Source organism: Chiroxiphia lanceolata, chromosome 4 (genome assembly GCF_009829145.1).
Source record: "Chiroxiphia lanceolata isolate bChiLan1 chromosome 4, bChiLan1.pri, whole genome shotgun sequence".
NCBI classification, from domain to species: Eukaryota; Metazoa; Chordata; class Aves; order Passeriformes; family Pipridae; genus Chiroxiphia; species Chiroxiphia lanceolata.
The window spans coordinates 41,407,795-41,430,629 of record NC_045640.1 but is presented as its reverse complement, the minus strand read 5'-3'; the positions used below and the strand labels follow the sequence as shown (position 1 = coordinate 41,430,629).

The window sequence follows — 22,835 nt, the reverse complement described above, 5'->3', positions numbered from 1 at the left end:
TTAATTACAGACATGTTTTAGTATCAAATATCTCTGTATTTACTTCACAAATACAATGAAAATCATTTAATAGAAATATAAACACTATTTTCTTTGTATCACACAAGAAGTGTATGCCTTTAAAGTATTTCATCTATCATTACATCTATTCAAAATTAAGTAAGGAACAAGTGAGATAACATAGGTAAATATAACACAATTCCCACCAAGAGCATTTAGCTACTGCTTCCTCCTTTAAAAAACATGTCAATATCTCCAAAACTATTTACAAGCTTAAGGTAACCTTAGCAGAAACTCTAGTCTGGCGTTTAAAACAAATGTTAACAGCTACTCAAAAAATGAGTTTCAGTCTCAATTTTGACTTGAAGATCTGCTTACAAAAAAAAAATGCATGCTCGTCACAATAAATAGCCACACATAATTTTGAGCAACACATTCTTTTCTTTCTTTACTTTTAAGGTACAAACACTACAGCAAAATCATGAAATTCAAATCTAATTTACCATACTCCCTCCATAAATGTCAAAGTATTTCCCCGGTAACATTTAAAGCCTCCAAAGTTGCAGGTCTCTTGCTTTCTTGCTGCCTTTGAGATGGCAAAAACCTGAAAACACTGCTGAAGAACACACAGAAGTCCAATGTTTCTTTCACAGTACAAAACTGTACAGACTGTATAACTCAATTTCATGTCAAAGTACAATAAACATTGGAGGGAGGATTCCTTCTTGTATCTTACTACATTGTATGAAGTTCTGTGAAGGAAACTTATAGTCCTCATCACCTCTGCCAGAACAAGGAAATATATTAAGACCACAGAAACACAGTAGGTGTAAGTAAAAAACCATTTACCAGTAACTTATGAGCAAAGAATCAAAACTAAAAGTAAAGTAACAATAATATGGCTAAGTTATTACTTGTTAATAGTAAATACAGAATATCAAATTTTGTAACATCTTTAGGATATTTGGTTTGGTTTTGGGGCAACAGAGTAAGACTCACCACTATAACAAGCAAGTCATATCACCATATGAATGTGTCCAAAAACCATATTAAAAAGGCCTTTTTTTCTTCTAATGAAAATCTTGCAAGATAACCAACTCGATGACTGACTGATTCTGCCACTGTGGGTTTTTATTCAAGTATCTTGTACTCTGAAATTATTACACTCAGATAAACAGATCTAATATTCCTTCTGATGGACAAGAGTTCACTGTACTAATCCTTTTAAAAACAACATGTAAATTTTTCCAGTACCACATAGTGAAAACTGGTTAAGCTGACAAGGTGTGTAGTGTCTATAAATTTAGTTTGGCAGCAAGGAATATCTTCTCCTCCATATCATGACATCAGTTGTTGGCTTTTACAAATTACTCACACCATTTGGAGTATACAACAATAAAGTTTATTTTTCCACAGGCAGTCATGGCCGTTTATCCTATGACCCTTGGAACTCTGGTTAGTGTTATGTAGTATTTTTGCTTAATCTTCACTCACTTGCCCTGTCCAATTTTCTCACTATATGAAATTTTCTTTCTGTACTTAACACACTGAGAATAATAATCCATGCCTCATACATACACAAGACAATGTAAACAGAGGCTACTTTATGAACATCACTGTGTATGCTCACAAGCAAATAATAAACTATCAGCCACAGCAGGCATATCATCAACCAATGTTCTTCAGGAATCATATACATTTCTTTCTCCTTTTTTATCACAGTGGGAAAAATCAACTAGAAATTCAACGTAACTGTTAAATACTATATACATATAAAATAGGAGTCCTATTTAATATGGTCCTGGTCTCAGGCACTGAAGTCTATGTTTTCAGAACTATAACTAGATTTGGAGTCCTGATGACATAATTTGACCTAATTTGCTCTGAACAACAGTTCTATTAGTAAAGTCTTCTGAAAACAGACACCCAAGTGTTTTTCTTTGTCACAGAAACACAATTCTACACTTCACTATAAAGTGATGATATTTCTCAAATATTGAAGAAAGTTGAATTAATTACTGAATAAAAAAAACAAAGTCCACATCATGTTGTGAATGCACTCTATACTCTATACTTCATTTCTGCAACAATCTTTTCCAACTGCATTACTAAAAGAATAAGAAAGATAGGCCTGTTCACTTAAATGTTTGAGGCAAAACAAGTAGCACTAATGACTCTTAAGCTTTTCCAAAATCAGCGAAACAAACTAGCAGAAGATTACACCTGCATATTGAAATGTAGTGCACAGCTGCTGCAACAGATTATTCAACACCTAAGCATTTTCATTGCTTCATTATGGAAAAAACTTACCTCATCTTCAGACTATATTCAAAGAGGCTCTATAGTTAAATCTAATGTAGATTCCATGGTTAGCTACAACTTCCTGCTAGTGATTGAGGCAAATCACTCAAAAATTGTAGGAATAGACTGCAGTAAAGTTTTTGCTCCCACAAAGGATACTGCATAGAAAGATTGTCTGTAAAAGCTCCCTCTAGCCATTATCACAGCTCTAGTCCTAATATTGGTCAGATATCCTTTATGGGCACTTGTGGTTCCAAATCAATATCACAATTAATATTCTTAATGATAGACCAACGTTTGGCAATTATCTATAAGTGTGCATAGACACACATTAAAACCTTCAGATAAAGTATGTCTATGAGCATCTAAAAATGACAGAAAAGCATTACAGAACGAGTTGCACCATTAAGAACCTCAGTTGTATATGATTAAGTCAGGCAGATTTATGTAATTCACCATGAACCTGGAAATAGTTCACTGCAGAAAGCTCTGCAATTAGGCAGAAGATGAACTCTTCATTAATTTTAATGCTGTTGTATGGACATCATATAAAATTATTTGGCAGTAACAGAATTTGGCATACAATCCTAACAATTGTTATCCTAGCAACTGGAAGACCTTTCAGACATTTCCTTTGTTCGTGTCTTCCTGAACCTGAACCAGTTTGATGCTCTCAGCTAGAGGCCCATTTAACTACTTTATTTAGCTTCCACCTCAAAAAGTTTGTAATGGAAAGGCAGAGGAAGCAGGTACTTGCAGAAACAATAGCAGTGGATACCATGAACCCAGAAGACCCTCACCAACAGAGATACAAACACTGAGTACCAGCAAGGAAGTTTCCCTTTATGAGGACTATGCTGTGCAGGATTTGCTGAGATAAAAGACCATCTGCATAAATTTGAGCAATCTCTGTTTAGCCAATAAAAAGGCTGGTTCACTACTCCCACACTACATCCATAAAACAAACCTGAACATCATAATTTACATAAACTGCAGATATTATGTGAAAAACATTAGTCTCTACAACCTCTATCTGCAGTCTACAATCTCTATCAATAGCATTAGGGATTTTTATACTGTATAAATTCCAGCCATAAACCTTAAGGGACGAGCAGATATTCAAGCAGTATGATTAGGCTCTGCCCAGCAGAGAGCAGTTTAGCAATGAGTACCACGTACTCGAAGTTTGGTTGCGAGTTTTTTAGGTTGGTGTTTGGTACTTTTTATATTAATTTTAGATGAGAACTTTCATGAACTTCATTATCCATACCATTTTGATAATTTCTGGTATATGACTTCCACAACATTCAAGAAGAAACTTTGTTTTCCGAGACACTGGAGTCCTGCTGAAATGACGCAAACCAGCCCTCACAGGAAAAAAAAAAAAACAGAAAAGTGCGTGAGATGACTTTTACAATGCAGAAGCTCCGCACTTCCTCCACCCCCTAAATTAACAACCGCACTTATCTGACCCAAGTGAATGCTGCATGTATTCTTCAGTTAATTCCAATAATCAAATTAAAACAAGAATCTCAGAGAGCAATTTTAAGCCAAGTAACATTGTATATTCCACTTTTCGCGCCCCAAGTCTTAATTACAGTTCCACCTGACCTGCATCTTTAACCAGTCAACAAAAGAATAAAAAAAAGCAAAAGTTTTCCATTTCAGGACACAAATCTCAAAACATTAGAACTCTGATGATAATGCTATCTAGTAAACAACCTGGAGACTACTTCTAGGGAAGGACGCTGCTTATACAGAAGTGCTCAAACAAAAAACAGAATAATCATATTCAGTGAACTTTTTATAGCCAATGTTGGGGAAAAAAATTATCTCAAATTAAAAAAACCCCAAGACTCAATACTTTTCCACAAACACAGACCTGTTACAAATATCAACCATCTGTTGAACTTAACAATTTCCTGCAAACTATGTCACCACAAACACAAAGACTCCTTTCGGGGATGCAGTTTGTCACAGTCCTCTCAGACAATACTTAAAGACATCATGTTTGTTTTCCCAATAGTTCCTTATTTTCCATACAGTGAGAGGAAAAGAAAAACATAGAGACAAGAAACATGTCTGTAAAAAGCAGATGTCTATGTTATATACATTTACTGCTACATCTACAAACAGACTACTTATGTTTTGGGTTTGGAAGGGATGTCTTTTTTTTTTTTTTGGTCTTGCACAATGCATGTTTAATCTATACATAGCAAAAGAGATTCCAACAGGTAGGTAAAAATGCCACTAAATTACACAGATTTTCTGTATTTTTTTGTAACTACCACTAATATAATACGAATCTACGTTTCTTCTTAACTGAGAGACAACAGGATACAATATTACTGATGAAACAACACTTGTATGGTTTAGGAATCAAAGAAAGTCAGTCAAGGGATAATATCTAAACACTGATGCCTCTAAAAGACTAAGTCAATAGAGCTCATGCCTATGTTTCCTATGAATAACACGTGCATTAGAAAGACAAGCTTCAAAATGGTATTTTGTTGGTTTTAAAGCAGGATAGGAAAATTTTACTAAAACTACTTTTCATCCACTTGTTATAAAGAAACTGCTACTTCACAGCTTATAGGGAACAGTGACTGCCAGTACTAGCCACCTGCAAGCACTTAAATGAAATTGTTAGAACCCCCTAATCCAGTTTCCAACTTCCTTCATTTATTTATTTTGTTTTTAAAATAGGCTCCTTCTTTCTGTAGTGCTGATATGATGCTATCACAGAATCTCGCTGCAGTGTGCTAAAGCTGCACCCATGTGTACTGTGCAACGCTCCAGCACACTGCATCCTGCTGAGGGGCCAAACCTACTGGCTACCAAAGGCAGACTTGTCCTACCGTAGCAAATCAAAACCTTCCTCTTACCTCGACTTCCTTGCTCTTCTCTTTGTTTGTGCCCATTGAACTTCTCCCATTGCTGGCAGTCTCCCGTGCTGGAACTACAGAAATCTGCTGGAGGGGCATTTTTACAGTGCTGCAGGTTGCCAGTACCTGTTTGGATGCCTTATATCTTCACTCCCCCCGAGTAGCCCACCTGTATAATTGTTCATATCCTTTCTTTGCCAAGCTCAGCTCTAAATAAAAAGGGGAAAATATTATTTGAGAAATGGTATAGCATACGCCAGGGTCTTCCATCAAAAGAAAAAGAAAAAAAAAAAAGCAAAGCAGAGAAAATTGCAAACACAAATGAGACCAGCAAACAAAGAAGTAAGGCACAACAATCCAGAGAGTTTCCATTTTAGAGTGATGAGTTGCTGCAAGTCTGTGTCCCTGGAGCACCCCCCTCACACCACTATCCCCCAAGAGCACTGTGGGAGACAATTCAATTCTGCGTTACCTAATAACTGTCATGGGAAACCAAGGAAACCCGGGTCTCGCAGGCCTTTATTACAATCGTCTTCCCACTAACGGACCCATGCTCCCACATTTGCAGCAGCGCCACTTCTGCTTTTGTTTCCCATCCGATTCCACAGGAGTCCACTAAGCACCCCCAGACACTGCCTCGTGCTGACTAGGTACAGCAGCAGAAGGCTGAAAAGCTTAGTGTCCTATTTTGGAGCCAAAATCTCCTCCTTTAAAAGCACAGGATAGCTTGCTGTGTCCTTCATGCGCCTACAGTAAGCTGCTTAGGTCAAAGGATCTGCCTTGAAGTGAATAGCAGCGGTGAGCAAATGAGGTGTAAAAAGGAAGACAAGACTGGGAGGGATTGCAAATGTGCCTTTCTGAGGTTGATAGTAAAACGTTAACCCTTTGTTGCACTTGTCTTTTCCCGAGACATCACGAGAAGCCAGCTCAGCAGGGCAAGCCAAAGGCAGACACACACGTGCCTTTATAGTACTCACACACTCTGAGAATGTCATTTACGTGAGCTTCTCCCTCTCAACAGCTTCAGTTCTCTCAGTTAACAAGAAGCAGAACACCCAGAAAAACTGTTTCAGCATCTCCCCCCCCCTTAAAATGTAAAATAACAGAAGAATATCCCAGGTGCTGTATTACAAAAATGGATATGAAGAAAGGAAACTCTTAACATTTATGCTTCCTTAAAAAATTTATTATTCTTGACAACCATTAGAAATGCCAGCAAAACTGATTTTGATTAAAAATAGTAAAGAAATTATTACATCAGAAGTCAAATTCTTAGCACTGTATAAATAACACAGGAATGAAATGGGAAAAAAACCACCCAGAACAAACACCAATGTTTTAATATGTCAATTAAAGAAAAAAAAACATTATCCAAGCCTTGATTTAAGTAATTTCTAGCTGTACACAGTAGCACTTGGAATTCTAACAAGAAATAATAGCATTTATACAGCTTGGATTCTCTTACAAAGCCATGGGGAGGATTTAAAATACTGTTGATTCACTACTCCACTACTTTAGTTATTATTTCTCAGTCTGAGTCAATAGTGCTTACAAGGGACTAGCCTGAGATAAATTGGGATCTGGCTCACGCTGTCATCTCAGTTTTACATCACTGGTCTAAACTAAGGTATATTGACGCGCTGTAACATAAGAGTTTATCAAATGCATTAACAAAGAAACATAATCTGTACTAGGAGTTTACAGATGCTGCAAGACACATGTATTTCTGCGCATTTTTATTTATATATTTATAAAATATATATATATTCTATATATCCATAGTCATGGAATAGATTTACAAAAAAATAAAGTCTATTGCCATTTATACAGTCCCTTTACACATTTTTAGTTGTATTTTACATGCTTACTCCATTTTCATCTCCTTTATTTCAAAATTAGTTTGAATGTAAGTTTAAATAGGTTCCAATGTATACAGGGAGATTTTTCTGAATTTTGAATATAAATAAAGAAAAAAAGACAAGCTCCAACTCTACCCAGACAGCGATAAGTCAAAAATTTATTCCAGAAGTATTCAAAGACAAGAAATGTCATACACCAGGCAGGCAAAGTCTAACTGTTACTCTTAAATTTGACTGTAATGTTCCTTTTCAGTTTAACAGAAAGTTTTAAAGCTACAGAAAAATCTGTTCCTTCTCTGAGGCACAACCAGATTAAGAATTCCTAAACCTGGCTCTGCTTTGTCATGATAATCACTCACCTCTTTGATAAAAACATTGACAGAAAAGTAGTGGGTTTGTGGTATTAAAATGGAACTTTTCTTTATATATGCTTTCGTGTCTAGTTAAGCTTAAAAAAAAAAATCAACCTGCCTTTTGATACTGTGCCAATAAATCATATGAACTTGAGATTTAAATCAGAGATTTCTAGGTTAACCAGTAATCTCTTTAATCCCACCTATGTCTGTTTTAGGCAGAATAAAGACCTTAAAGGGTGTGATGTGCTTAGTTGTTTTTAAAATTATGAAGTCTTGTGGCCCCTCTTTTCCCCCCAGAGTGAACCTATAATGTTAATACATATGAAACAAATAAAAAACCTAGTCCAAAACAAGGGCTATATTCCAAGATTAAGGAGGTCCATGTTCACATTCTGCTTGACTGTTTCACTAATTACATTTCTTCACCATGTGCAGATTTTATATTAATATGCAATTGCCTTCACTGTACATATGCTGGACATGGCTCCTCTTAGTCTGAGTGCTAAAAGAAGTGGCAAAAACAACCAAGCCTCATACTGCTATATCTAGAAATATAGAGAGTATCACTGCTTCATGATAAACAAAGCTATTAGAAAATATGGGATATACCCAAATGCACACTGTAAAAGTCAGTGGCAGAGGTGAAGTTGGGATCATTTTTCACTAAACTTTTCCATCTTTGGAATGGAAAACTTTTGCTTTTTCAAGTTTACTATGATAGAATTATAAAATGTAAAACTTTTGCACAGGTGTTAATACACTCATGATCTCAGAACAGCAGTACAACATCAGAGCACATCTTGAAGAAACGATGGAACTATCAATTTCAATTTACAATGTGTTTTTAGCTCCTAGAGTCCCAACATACTTCAAAGTTGGGAAAAAAGTGATTTATATATACACACACAACCCTCTTCATTAGAAAATATATTTCCACTCATTCTCCACGGTGATCAGCCTGTGGTGTTCTATTTAAAGAATGCTAATTTTGGCAAACGTATCACCCAAAGCGCCATAATTTCAGTGCCATGCCTCACCGAACGACAGCATGACAACTGCTCAGTGAAGTATGAAGCTGCCTTGCAAAGCAGCATGATAGGGTTTTAGTCTCAAGAAGATAACAATGACGTAAGAGAACTGGTCACCTGGAGCAGGTGAAAATGAAATTGTCAGAGAAGAGATCTATTGTTGGGCGTGCATTAGTAACTGATTTACATTTTGAAATATAATTCACAGTTCTTGAAGTAAGTAACTACAGAAGAGAGAAGTGTCACCTGTTCCTCCTCTTGCTTATGGTTTGAAACCCTACTAATCCCAACTCAGATAAGCCAAAAGATCCAACTTCGTTTTTAGTCACCCAACACACTCCCTTTAGTACGTACTTTGTGAACTGTCAGATCTCCCATCCTTTAAGGCTGGGAGTTTCACAATGTAGGTCTGCTCCCTAGCTGTAGACCACCATGTATGTTTCTGCTCTTGCCAGAAACACATGCAACCTCTTCACCTATTCCATTTACCCATGGCTCTCTCACACTCAGGACACATGCATTCCCTGCACAAACCATCCCTGGAAGCATTTCCATAAGAATCTGACAACAAAAAGGGATAAGAATTGTAACCCTATATACACACAATCACACAATGTTTTTAGTTTAATTTAATAAGGAGCACACTATCTTCTCACCATACCCATTTACACAAGACTATTGCATCAAACTAAGAGAATCTGATCAGCTATGGTCAATGGTTCGACCATGGTGATGCAAGTGTCAATGAGAGAATGAAAAACAGCAATACAACCCCTTTTTTAACACAATTACAAGGAAACAATGTACTAGTGTACTGCCAGTTCACTGGCAGCTTATATAAGATCTCTGCCTTGTTGCCATCACTTACGGAATCTCAAATTTTACAAGATTCTTTAATTGAAAAAAACCATAATAAGTTTACCTCCACAAATACCACTGTCAGAAACAGGTAATTCTAATTCTTTTTTGCTCACAAATGATGTTTAGATAAGATGTAGTGTACCTATCATAGGATATTTCAGCCAAAGCTATCTTGAATTTAAAAAAAGAAATCATTGGGCATAATACACTTACAAGTTGGTAGCTTGGACTCCACATTATTTGTCAAAAAGATACATTAGCTATGAATACACAATATACAAAAGGCTACAGACATATCGTCTATAGTCCTGAGATTTAGGAACGAGTTTCACTCGTCCTCAAAAACTAAACAGAAAAGCTACAAACACTGTATATACTATGCTCCTTTTACCATCTAACAGGGATAGCTTGTCTTACAATCACAGTTTAGGTACAAAGAAGAAAGTCTGAACATACAGCAGCTGTGGAAGTAGATGCATACTAGATAATGATCAACAAGGATGAAGGACAGCCACTTTAAATTGCAGAGCTTCTAACACTTAAAAGTGCAGCTAGCAGTAGTCTAATGCGGGGATACCAAACCGGACTGATAGAACCAATGAAGTTTTCAGAAAAATGAAAAATCTTTTAGATCTTCTCCCATCCTTTAAGGCTACTACAGTTCAAAGTTAGTCATGGAATTACAGTAAATATGAAAGATATCTTTACAACACAAATATCCCAAAGCAGTAGATTCAGATATCTTTTCCTCTGAATGGGAAAACCTGTTGTTCTCTGCCATCGGACAAGTGTGTCCTAAATGCTGTTCTGCACTGTGGGCTGGCTTCAAATGGAGGAGCCTCAGAAACGCAAGAGTTTTCAGCAGAACTCATATTCAAGTAAATCTTCATCAAAGCAATATTTAAAAGTTATTTTAAAAACATGAATAGATTTTGCAGTCTTCGCAAATCAGAATGAATGGCTGTAAGATATATCAGAAGTCACTCTTTAAATACTACACGGAGTTGGTATAAACTTGAATGTTGTCATCATGTTACTAGACCCTCAGGGAGGTTTGGTGGCTTTTTCCTTTGCCTCCTTCAGCTTTGCAATTGACTGAAGTGCTGAGAAGTATCATGTAATGTAATACAGCATGTTATAGCAGTATAGGTGTATTAAAGGTATTAAGTAATCAACTGAAAATTTCAAACTAATGTCTGGATATTTTTCTGTGTTGCTATTCACAGGATATTGTACATTATTACACATCCTTTCATCAACAGTACTAAGCACAGGTCATCTTCTGCTCCACGGAGAAGCTAAAACAGAAGTGAGTGCAAACATGGAAGAATCTATTTGCCACTTGCATATTCTGTGCAGATATTGCCTAAGTAGAACAGCCTAGAACATTTTTAGAACATCAGAAAAGCCAAGTTCATGGAAGGGTACAAGTCAAAAAGCAAGTTAAAAAATCAAAAACTAATATCTGAGACTGAATTAAAATATCACCAGTACCTCAAATAAAACTTTAACCAGCCAAAACTTAGATAAAGTGAGATAAGAAATGAAAGAATGGTGGTAAATTGGATAAAATGTTGCCCCGGGCAGTTAAACAAATTATCTCCATTATCTCCTAGATAACAGAATTAAAACCAACTGATTTTCACTGCCAAACAGATTTTCACGGATGCCTCCAATGTAGTGTGTGCACTAAGTTATTTAAATTAAACCAAGCACTATTCACTTACCACACTACAGTGTCCCCATGAAATAGGCAACAAGGGAAGACTTGCAAAGTTCTACAAACTGCCAGTAACTTGAACAGCCAATTTAGAATTTTTGTTTACTTGGAGCTTTTTTTGTTTATAAGCAAAAAAAGGCAATTACCAACTTTTAGGTAAAATGGGCAGACTATGTTTTAGTGAACTTACATTACAGAAGAACTGAAATTATCAGTGTCCACTGAAAAAAATATTTATACTGCAGTGACACTTACCTACTCACTACCCAGACAGGAATCCTATGTTCATTCTAATTTGCAGTACCCAACCTGTGTGTATGCCCACAAGCACTAAAAAGTCCTATTACTTCTCTAGTTTAAGTATGATGAACATCTACCTTTGTGATAAACATTAACCTCTCAACCATCAGTTTGCTTACAAACGATGCTGACCTTCGGCAATATAAAGGCAGTAATAATTCATAAAATTACACTGTATAAAACTATATTCCTGGTTTTGCAGTGGTGGAATTAATCTGCATGCCATGCTGTCTAGCTGCCCATTTCCAACAGCATACAAAATTTAAATGCTGTTGTCCATGTTCCTCTTCAGAATAGAGGGTAAATAAAGATATTGCCACTTAAAATATTACTTCCCACTATTTTTCCCATTATTTCCCACTTCTTAATGACATAGATGAAAAAGGTATTTAAACAGCTCTCTATCATAAGGTGGTTAACAGTCTTTATGATAGAAACACGAAAATTTAGCAAGCAGTGGAATCCACCCTCACAGTTTTGGGTTAAACGCTGCAAACCTGAATCCATTAATCTTAAAAGACTTTCAGCATTGCTTGCTAAGAATGGACTCAACTTCTTGGCCAACCTTCAAAGCTGTCAGTCAACACAGGAGGACCTGGACACAATGCTGGAAGACTTGTCCAAGTCTTCCAGATGAGAGTATTAGAAACAGGATGAAGTTTAATAGTACAAGCAGCAGTTATGGCACTGGTAGAACAGGAAAAAGAACTCAGGTAGCAGCCAGGAGCACAGACTGATAGTAAGGAGCAGCGTATTTCTTTATGAAAGGATGACTGGAAAATGCTAGTTATCATCAGCTGCAAGAACGTAAACACAGTTCCAGAGTGCACCAAGCAAGTTATTTCCAATTCTTCTTAGTCCTGAAAAAAGTACACCAATAATTTCCTCAAATACTAGACCTTTTAGTTCTCAAATTCTGATCACCAACATCAAGGAGATGCTGAACTTGAAGACAGTGGGAAACTGTTATAAAAGACCTGTACAAAAGGAAATCATTTGCTAACTCATTTGCTTCTGTTACTAGCCACATGTAATTAGACTGGAAGACCAAGATTGTTTATTTTAATGCAGATATTCAGGTGCACAGTATTATGCTATGAACTGTGCTCTGGATCATTATTTGACAAAGAACAAAGACATGCACAATTTGTGATCAAAAAAAAAGGTCCACTGTGTGAATACTGAAAGCCTACAAAGATGTTTGCTAAGCATTATTTGTTTTGTGAATGTCAGCTGCCAGGATGTTTAAGGGATAAGAAAAATGCAAGATATTAATTAAAACATCCAAATGAAAATTCATTCAAACCACTTTTTATAAGATATTTCTCCTCAACTTCCTACAGGTGTCTATTGTTGATTATACTGTATTTTTGCCTTTATTTTACATGTCTACCTTATATTATAAACATTGTTATTTTCATCTGCTGTGACTCCTTTCTCCTCCTTTCCTTCAGAAACACATAAGCAAAATTTTATCTTTGGCTAAATACATATTCCAAGAACTATAACTTCTCTATTTTTTTAGTATTCTATTCCGTAACCAGATTTATTGACAATACCTTGAAAAATGCACTCTTCTATATTGAACTGAGTTTTTAACCTTATGTCCAGTTTGCATTGGCTGTTTGGGTTTGAAACTTCTCCCACTGCTTCAGAGAGAGGACAGTTCAATGCTAGTATGATAAGGATCCCATTAAATTACAACAGTATGGAGTTAAAAAGGATTTGTGGAAACTAACATTATAGAGATGGAGAATTCATTTTAAATTTGCTGGTGGTTTTGACCCACAAATTGCCCTGGCTTCATAATTTTAAGAACACTATAAAAAGTGAGATGCATTATGCTTCTCTTTAATGCCATGAAATAACTTAAATGAATTCTGGTACCAAGATTCATTTTAACTCATATTACAGTTCATCCACAGGATTAACCCACTTTAAAAACACAAACTTCGCATTCTTGAATCATTTGCTTTACATAAGCACAGAATGGGTAAGGTTGGAAGGGACTGCAGCAGGTTGAGTGGTTCAACCTCCCCGCTCAATCAGGGTCATCCAGTATGGTGCCAGCAATGCCAATGTTGTAAGTTTGATCCCTGTAGGGGACATTCACTTAAGAGTTGGACTCAATGCTCCTTGCGGGTCCCTTCCAATTCAGAATATTCTGTGATTCAGACCCTGGAGCACATTGCACAGGATTGCATCCAGACAGTTGTTGAATATCTCTACTGAGGGAGAGTCCACAACCTCTTTGGGTAATCTGTTCCAGTACGTAGCCACCTGCACAGTGAAAAAGTTCTTCCTTGTGTTCAGGTGCAACTTCCCGTGCATCAGTTTCTGCCTGTTCCCTCTTGTCCTATTGCTTGGCACCACCAAGAAGAGCCTGGCTCCATCCTCTTGACACCCTTCCCTCGCATACTGATAGACACTGATGAGGTCCCCTCTCAGCTGTCTCTTCTCAAGGTTGAATGAGCCCAGCTACCCCAGCCTTTACTTGTAAGGGAGATGCTCCAGTCCCTTAATCATCTTTGTTACCCTCTGCTGGACCTGCCCCAGGAGCTCCATATCTTTCTTGCACTGAGGAGCCCAGAACTTGACACAGCACTCCAGATGTGACTTCACTAAGGCTGAGCAGAGGGGCAGAATCGCCTTCTGTGACCTGATGAATAAATTAAACAATACTGGGCCCAGTATTGAACCTTGGGGACACAACTAATGACAGGCGTCTAGCTATAGCCTGTGCCACTGATTATGACCCTCTGGGATCTGCTGTTCAGCCACGTCTCAGTCCACCTGACTGTCCATTCATTCAGTGCATACTTCCTGACTTTTTCTACAAGGATGTTGTGAGAGACAGTATCAAAAGCCTTGCTGAAATTGAGGTAGACAATATCCACTGCTCTTCCCTCAACAATCCAGGTAGTTGTTTCATCGTAAAAGGCAATCAGGTTGGTCAAGCATGATTTACCTCGAGTGAATCCATGCGGACTACTCCTGGTCACCTTCTTGTCCTCCATGTGGATACAGATGGTCTCCAGAATGAGGTGCTCCATCGCCTTTTCAGGAACTGAGGTGAGGCTGACTGGCTAGTAGTTGCTTGAATCCTCCCTCTTGCTGTTTTTTAAGACTGGGGTGACATTTGGTTTCTTCCAGTTCTCAGGGACTTCTCCCAATCATGGCAACCCTTCAGAGATGATCGTGAGCAGTTTAGCCATAGTGTCTGCCAGCTCTCTCAGCGCTCATGGAGGCCCATGGACTTGTGGATGTCAAGTCTGCCTAGGTGTTCTCTAACCCAATTCTCCTTGACTAAGGGAAAATCTTTCTTTCAACACTTCTTTACCCTGGTCTCCTGAGTCAGAGATTCCTGAGGGTTGGTCTTGTCAGTGAAGACTGATGTTAAGGTGGCATTCTGCCGTAATTGTGCCTTCTCTGTGTCCCCTGTTACCAGGGTGCCCCCTCCAATTAGTAAGAGGCCTACATTACCCTTATTTTCCCTTTTGTTATTGATGTATTTGAAGTAGCTCTTCCTGTTTTCCCTGACATCCTTGGCCAGATTTAATTGCAGATGGGCCTTGGCCTTCCTTGTCCTATTTCCACTTACTCTGCTGACCTCTCTATATTCATTCCAAGTGGCCTGACCCTTCTTCCATCACCTGTGTGTTCCCTGCTTATGCTTGAGTATTGATAAGAGTTCCTTATTCTTCCACACAGGTCTCTTGACCCCTTTGCCCAATTTCTTGCTCATCAGGATACATAGTTCTTGAATCTAGAGGAAGTGATTCTTGAATATCAACCAACTCTCTTAGACCCCTCTTCTCTGCAGGGCTTGTTCCCATGGGATTCTTCCAGGAAGATCCCTGAAAGGGCCAAAATTTGCTCTCCTGAAGTCCATGTTTGTATTCTTACTTGCTGCCCTGCTTCCTCCTCGCCCGATACTGAACTCCACAATCTCATGGTCAATATCCAAATATTTTGGTTTAATATCGAAATATTTCCTAAGTTTAAAAGTAAACTATTTGAAGTGGGCACCACTGTTAAATTACTGTGACCCACCTATTGTGTGATTTATACGTAGAAGGAAGTAATTAAATTTTATTTCCTTATAATGTTACCCAGTATCTATTTATTTTGCAAAGTAACTGAAACTGCTGTGAATTTAAAAGCTGTTGTTTCATTCTGTAAGAAAATTATTGATGTTTTTCAATAAAGCATAAGACCAGAAGGAACTGATGCCTGGCTGATACCTGGGGTTAGAACCTCGTTTGCTTGAGTAAACAGATACCAAGGAAAGGAAACAGACCCTCAATGTAAATGAGCCACCAGAGGGAGCTCATCCAGCCTGCTGAGTATAATAGAACTACATTAACATTGGCAAAAGTTAATTAAACATTTTTACAGGGGTCACTGACTGACTTCAAAACAAAACACATTCCCTGAGTGAAACTCTACATGCCTGAGAAATTTAATGAAATCAGAAAGGTTGCTTCTTTAACAAACACGGAATATATTTCTGATTAAATAAAGACAATTAAGTATAGAAATGTGTGATACAGCATTTTTCTAAACATGAACAAGTTTTTTCTTCATCCCTCTTTATTTTCTCCAGATAAAAAGAATTTCAAAGTGTTGTTAAACTACAAGACAAAAAATATGGAATTAACTTTATAATTTAATCTTAAAATTGTGGAAGTATATCAAAAGCAGAGTCACAAGAGTAGTACAAATGTACTACTAATCAAATGCTTGGTATTATGATGCTTACCTAATTCTGTAAATATTTATTACACTTAGATGGACATTGCAATACTAGCTTTGAATTTATTATCGCAATACAGCTTTCTCATTTTAAATTGTAGCGAACCCAGATTCAGAAACAAATCCCTCAAGCTCCTGTTCTGAAGGATCTGATGATTACTTTCAAACCTGTGAACATTTTTTGAGAAGAAATACAGAAATAAGAACTATTCAGGTTTTAACACATTGCTAATTGACCAAAAAAAATCAAGAGTTTGGAGGGGGTTGTTTTGTCTTTTACTTTTCCATGGAGCTCAGCATCCAACAGTGGTAATTCATCTAGGAAAGGAAGGAGAAGAAAGACAATAAAATAATTTCCTAAAGGAACAGCACCCGCCAACATAAACATGCAGGCAAATTAATGCAGATCATGTGTCTTAAATACTCATTCCAAATTAACACACCTCTACCACAGATTTAAGTTACATATTCCTTTGTGTTACCCATTATCAGCTTTCTAAACACTGCATGATTAATTTGATCATACTTTTATCTTACCCCTGCCTGGATGCTTTGCTTTGGAAGATAAGACTAAATGTGTTCTTTCAGGCTTCAATAAAAAGCTAAATTCTCTTTAATAGTACGTGAAAGTAGTACTTTTTGGAGTTAACTCCTGTGCAATGTGAGAAGACTATGAAAAGCACTTGTTCTGTAATCACACCGCTACTTAAGCACTGGAAGAAAATCCAGCCTGAGAAGACCGAATACCAGTTACAGTTCTTTTAAGTTCCACTAAGCACTTCAGAGTGTCAAGCTTCTCCACACAGCAATTTCACCTGTAGTGAGCACAATTTTTCATCATTCACCCATACCAATCAAAAACAATCAGGAAAAAGGTTACAACTGCTCTCCAGTACACATTCTGAAGTCATCCTTCCCAAGAGTATTTTCAGACATAAATAAGTTTTTTTCTTGTTTTTCTCACTGAATAACTACATTTTTTAAAATAGTCTGAAGAGGTTATTAGGAGCCTAAATTAATGAAGGGTCAGATTTCTCAATCTCCTGCTGACAGCTTTTTGTAGTTTCCCACTGAAAAAAGGTCCTTGGGGGGGGGGGGGGAGGGCAATGGTTAAAATTCAAATTCAGATAATGATTTCCTGTTCCGTCATTTTCAGTCTGTGTATTTGCCCAGCATAATTTTAAGGGTGGACCTTTGCTGTGTAAGAAATGTGTGACATTTGTGCCAAAGCTGTGATTTTGTTCATGTTTTCAGTAGAAGTTTGAAGTTCAGAAGCAGATGGGAGTGGTTTCACATCTTGGAGGTGTTACAGTGTAATCCTAACTTTAAGACCTAGGGTATCTGTGCTGAGAATGGGAAATAAAGACTGCAATCTGAACTGGCATGCACAATCCATTAATGTACTTTGCAGTACATTTTCTAGTAATAAACACTGCAAGCAGGGAATATATCTTCATTTTCATTCAGGTACCCAGTGTGGAAAAAACGCAAGGGTAGCAGCTGTCTCAAAGCAGACGCTATATGCAGATATCAGACCACATTACACAAATTTCAGCTAATAGCTGTGGAAAACCTCTTTCTCCAATGCACAAAAATATCAGGTTCAGTAACTAGGCATATACATCGGTGATATTTTAAAACTCTTGAATACACCAGTGCAAAATTATTTGAAACTGCCTAAGGAAATCCAACACATACTTGAAGCAAAAACAGTTACAAAAGAGGAGAAAAAGAAAAAAACTGGGGAAAATTAATAAAGACCTTGGACAATACCACTGTTAGACTAGACTGTGTCAGTTTAATAGGCACATAGGAAAAAAATGCTAGCAGAAAAGTAAAAAAAAAAACAAAAAAAACCCCAAACAAACAAACAAAAAAACCCAAAAAAACCCCCACCAAAAATATTTCAAAACCAATATAATCAACTTTCTCCTAAGAGTGTTTCTAAATTCTGCACCTAAAGATCCTCTACTTTGGGTGCTGCTTACTTAGCGCCTTAACCTGGAATTAGGCATTGAATTTTCTGAAGAGTCTAAATAAATTTAAAGTCTTGTGCCTGCTAAATTTCCAAGGCAATTTGACACCAAATTCCTTGCAAAAATCCACCATGATCACATTTGAAAACTGTATCCTTTTCACTTACTGACGGATTTAATCTACACTGAATATCTTTGAAAGATATTCTTGATTTGTCCTTTATTTTCTTCAAAGAGAATTTAGTGAAATTTTGGTCTGCATAAAAAGACATATTAAATATCAAACATGTTTCATGACAGTAGTGAACCAGTTCAGGTCAAAATAGAAAAAATCTAAAAAATAAAATATTTTGAAGCTGAAACTGAATATTTTCTGAAGTTAGTAAAATTTCCACTTCCGGCAAACATTATTTCAAGAAGTACTGTGAAATTTCTTTAGAAAAGAATGCATAGATAACATTTCCATGTTTCCCAGAAAGATAAGCCTCAAAGCACCTTGAACAAAGCCTGCACCTTTAAATATTCAGAAAAACTATTGTGGCACATTTTGTTCTGATTACCATTTTTTTCTAATATCATCCATTGATAAACACTTAGTAGGTATTAGTATTTTAAGAATCATTTACCTTAAAATAACATTCAATCTCATAAACAGATAGTAGAACTTCCTCCTAGTCAGTTCTTGCTCACTCCCTCCAGTATTCCTCAGTTGCCTGCAAAGGTATTTTATCACCTAAATCTCATCCCACTGGCTTTTCCAGCCTAAGTAGTAAACTTAAACAAACTTAACTGAAAACCCAGAGCTCTCTCATCTCACTGAAATTCTCCTTTCAGATAGAACATGCAATTAAAAAATGACCCCTCGCTAGACGATTTTCCCTCACTAACGTCAAGGAAAACTGAAGTGATATGAGACAGAATAAAACCTATAATAACAATACTGTAACATGCATTTACCAGAAAGACTAAAACGATGGTGTCTATGAGACACTAAGCAATGAATGAAGCAGCTTTGCTCTCTCCTATTACTCAGCTTAGAATGAAATACTTTTCACAGTTGAGTCGTTGCTGTCCTACTAACTTAAAAAAGCTACAAGACTGTGTCAACTAAGCCACAACTATTAGTGGCACTGGGTCAAGTTTCATTACACTTGTGACGCAGAGAAAAAATTTTCCCTTTCTGCTGCATGCTGTGAAATCCGCCCCGGATCCAATTAATAGCAGGTACAAATCTGTTTTTAGATCAAGTGCCCTACTGTTGCAATTTTTGGAACTGTTTGCTTTAGAAAAGCACTGAAATTCCCTGCTGTCGTCTGAGCATGATTCCCTGGTAGTACATGAGTAACAAAAAGCTGAGAGGTGCCCTTCTTTAAATTGCATAGCCCAGTCTACTCAAGGCAGTGTATGACTATGAGTATGACGCAAGCATGAACCTTCATATGCTGTCTGTTCAGTTACGGGTGCAATTTCTTCATTTAACCAATAATCACTTTTTTTCTTTTTTTTACTTTTAGTGAATAAGCACTTCATTACAACTTTCCTTGTAAAAAACTTGAAGTCTAAGAAACTTTCTTTCAACCAGAACATAAGGCATAAATGATGGAGCAAGTAAGCTCTGCTTATAGAAAAAGCTACCACTGTAAAACCTTATTTTCAACCCATGTGTTTTCTGTATATTTAGATGGTAGGCACTCCCGCAGGAAAAGAATATTTCTTTATATGCATGTCATGTCTAGCAAATTGGAAACCCAGTTTTATTAAAATAGGAACACTTGTTAAAAAGAAAAAGACAAAAGGATAAAAATTCACTGATATCAAAGAATCATTATAATCATTCTTACCTCACACTTCTTGCAGTAATAACAGTGCCCAACTTATGTCTGCAAATACCATCTTTTCTTCCATTCACAGATCAGAAATGTGAAAACAACTAAGCATGATTAGTTATTGGGGTATTTTTATTGCAACAAAAAACAGAGACTCTTGCTATGACTTATTTAACATAAAGTAACCACATTACAGGTACAGCGTAATAGAATCAAAACAAAGCTTTGTATAACCAACATAAAAAGAAAGAAGTAGGAAAAAAACTCCCCAAAACTGTTACTGTACTTGCTTTCTCTGTTTTTTTGAGGGATGTGTCACCAGTTCCACAGAAACAATTGCAACAAGGTCATAAACATTCACTGCGACAGTCCCATCCCATTAGGTTCACTTCAACAGTACAAAATCCACAAAACTTCCACAGGCAGAAAGACAGATGAAAAGGACAGACTATTAAATTGGAGGAGAGGAATGATGAAGAACAAAAGTGAATAAAGTAAAGAAAGATACACAAAACGATAGATGAAGAATTTTACCAGGACAGAAAACAAGGGCCTATTGAATGAAATTGTAAGGAAAACATTTCATAAATTGTAAAAGGCTAGAATTTTTATAAAGCATAAAATTAAAGTAAATAATTCAGTTACAGGTTGCAGTTAGAGTCATAGTAACATTAAGAATTAGAAGACAATTAGACATTTTGTTGAAAGAATTGCTTCTAGGATACATTAGCAAAATCCAAATTTAGGTCTCAGATGAGACTTTTAAGAGCTAATAAGATACTTTTAATTGTTACTGGTTATGACTACATCTCTCTAGGTGAGTTTACATCTGTCTGCTTCAAAGTGTTCAGCATGGCATCATGCCAGCTAATAATAATAGCAGTAGTAGTATAACTGTATTTAAATGCATTTGTCAAATATAACAAAATCCTTATTCATGGAGACATCTTCAAAAATTGATTTATGTGGACTATTAAAAACATTGCAAATTAGAGAAATCTTCCAGGAAAAAAACCAGTAACAGCTTCCTTTTGTATCTGTTTGTCTCATTATAACTCTGCTTATGCAGAATATATATATATACTTTGTATATTTAGCTCCATTTAAATATAGTGTGATTTGCTTAGGAAGAAAAAAACATTATTTAAAATAAAATACAATCTCTTCCAAAACAAAAATCTCAGTTAGTCTATCTACAGTCAGAAAAGAATTGCTGACATTTTGCTTTCAATTTCTTTGTGACCAATGCAGTTACATTTTGTCAGCTCTCAGGAAACATCTTCACTGTAGCATCTTACACAAAGACAATTCCAGTACAACACACATATACTCCCACTGCCAAGTCAGTACACGTGAGGGCAGAGACACTCCCCAGGCACTCCTAAGCTCTAACCTTCAAGTGTCATGGCTCTGTTCTTTCTCCATGTCAGGAGCAGGCTCAGCTGCACTCCCTTCTCAGGGGTGTTCATGTTTGAGCACATGAAAGCCAGGCTATCAGACCTGCTGAAACCATGAGAGACTCATGAGGGGAGCACCCAGGAAACTAAGGCTGTAAGGATCATTCCAGTATCTTCCTGCCCTCTAATGTCAATTGAGACAAAATATAGATGATATAACCTACTTCTTTAAGATGCACACTACTGCCATCTCTTCAACAGATCATTTAAATATGAAAGCCAAGTTCACTTCAAAATGGAAGTTGTTGCAATCCTCTTTCTTTGACTGATATACACTGGGGAAAGAGTTTATATGTACCATCTAACCGTAGCCACTCAAGGTGGCTATGTGCACAGTCTACACTCCAAAGCAAATTTTCTCCTCTGTTAAGCCAGATGCTGGCACGAATTTTGTACTCTGAAATTAACAGCAGCCAGTGCTGTCAGTGCTAATGTAGCCTCAGGAATTAACTTTTACGACATTTTACAAGAAAGAGCATTAAAGAAGTTTTTGCTTTAGCAGGAATTCTTGAACGATTGCTGCAAAACATTCCAGGAACAGTACCTTCCAAATTAATACAAGATTAATACTCATCATACCTCTCTGACCTACGCATAGGGTTCCCTCAGCAAGGAACCCTCCCATGCAGGCAGGAAGCACACACACAGCTCTAGTCTAGCCACGTCCCCAGTCAGAGAATAATCAAGGTATATTGCAAGGTGTACCTGTTAGAAATTCTAGCTACAAACTACAGTTATAACTATGTATTTTAAGTATTTAAACACACAAATACTACCTATCAGCAGTATTCTTCCAATTTTACCACCCATAACAAGATAATTGAACCTGGAAGTCCAAGGATTGCACCAACAGCTATGCAATGCTAGTAATGGGAGGTGGCAATAGTGCACAAAATCTTGTTTTCTCAAGATCTTCTACGCAGCTCCATATAATATAGACTATGTACACTGCTGGGCCAGTCAAGGAAAAAAAAACACAAGCTGCTGATATGTCCTACCTCCTAGTCAACAAAAGCTGCAGATAGCAGAACAGGTAAGTTTTGCTTGTTTACCTTGTTTTAGATTATTGACTCCTTTCACTGATTAATCACAAAATAGAAACACACATAGGAAGCACATCAGTATTCCTACAGCCCTCCTGTCAGTTTGTCAGTAATATCTTATGTCGCTCTTCATGTTGTTTTCTGTTTCAATAAACCTTCTACTTATAGTCATACTCACTTCAACCTATTTACAAAGCAATAGCTGTATAAAAAGGATATCTTGAAGCCGAGTACAAAAGTCATACAAAATCTAAAAATACAAGTAACCTATCAGAGATTACTGCATAGCTGAAAGGCAATGCTCTTACAATGCACATGATTTAAAAAAGAAAAAAAAGGCAAAAAACCCAACCCCAACTCATAGCCACACAGACCTGACATTAATGCTAAACTAGTTACTTGAGGAGCAAAGCATCTCTTGACATTTTAACTGTTTTCTAACTAGCAATTTCTTATGATTCATGCAGT

At 36.9% G+C, this 22,835-nt stretch overlaps 1 protein-coding gene across 6 annotated transcripts in view; it reads right to left on the bottom strand.

Annotated features, from left to right (window-relative positions):
• MARCHF1 (membrane associated ring-CH-type finger 1) overlaps positions 1–22,835 on the bottom strand; it is a 228,733-nt gene that overhangs the window by 124,560 nt on the left and 81,338 nt on the right. Inside the window, exon 3 of one of the 6 annotated variants that reach the window (XM_032686037.1) lies at positions 5,187–5,395. The exons of 4 other annotated variants lie outside the window; for them this stretch is intronic. In XM_032686037.1, coding sequence (XP_032541928.1) covers positions 5,187–5,285 — 99 coding nt within the window. In that variant the 5' untranslated portion in view covers positions 5,286–5,395. Of the gene's footprint in view, positions 1–5,186; positions 5,396–22,835 lie in introns of those variants that run through there. One more of the 6 variants, XM_032686032.1, reaches the window with a different exon arrangement.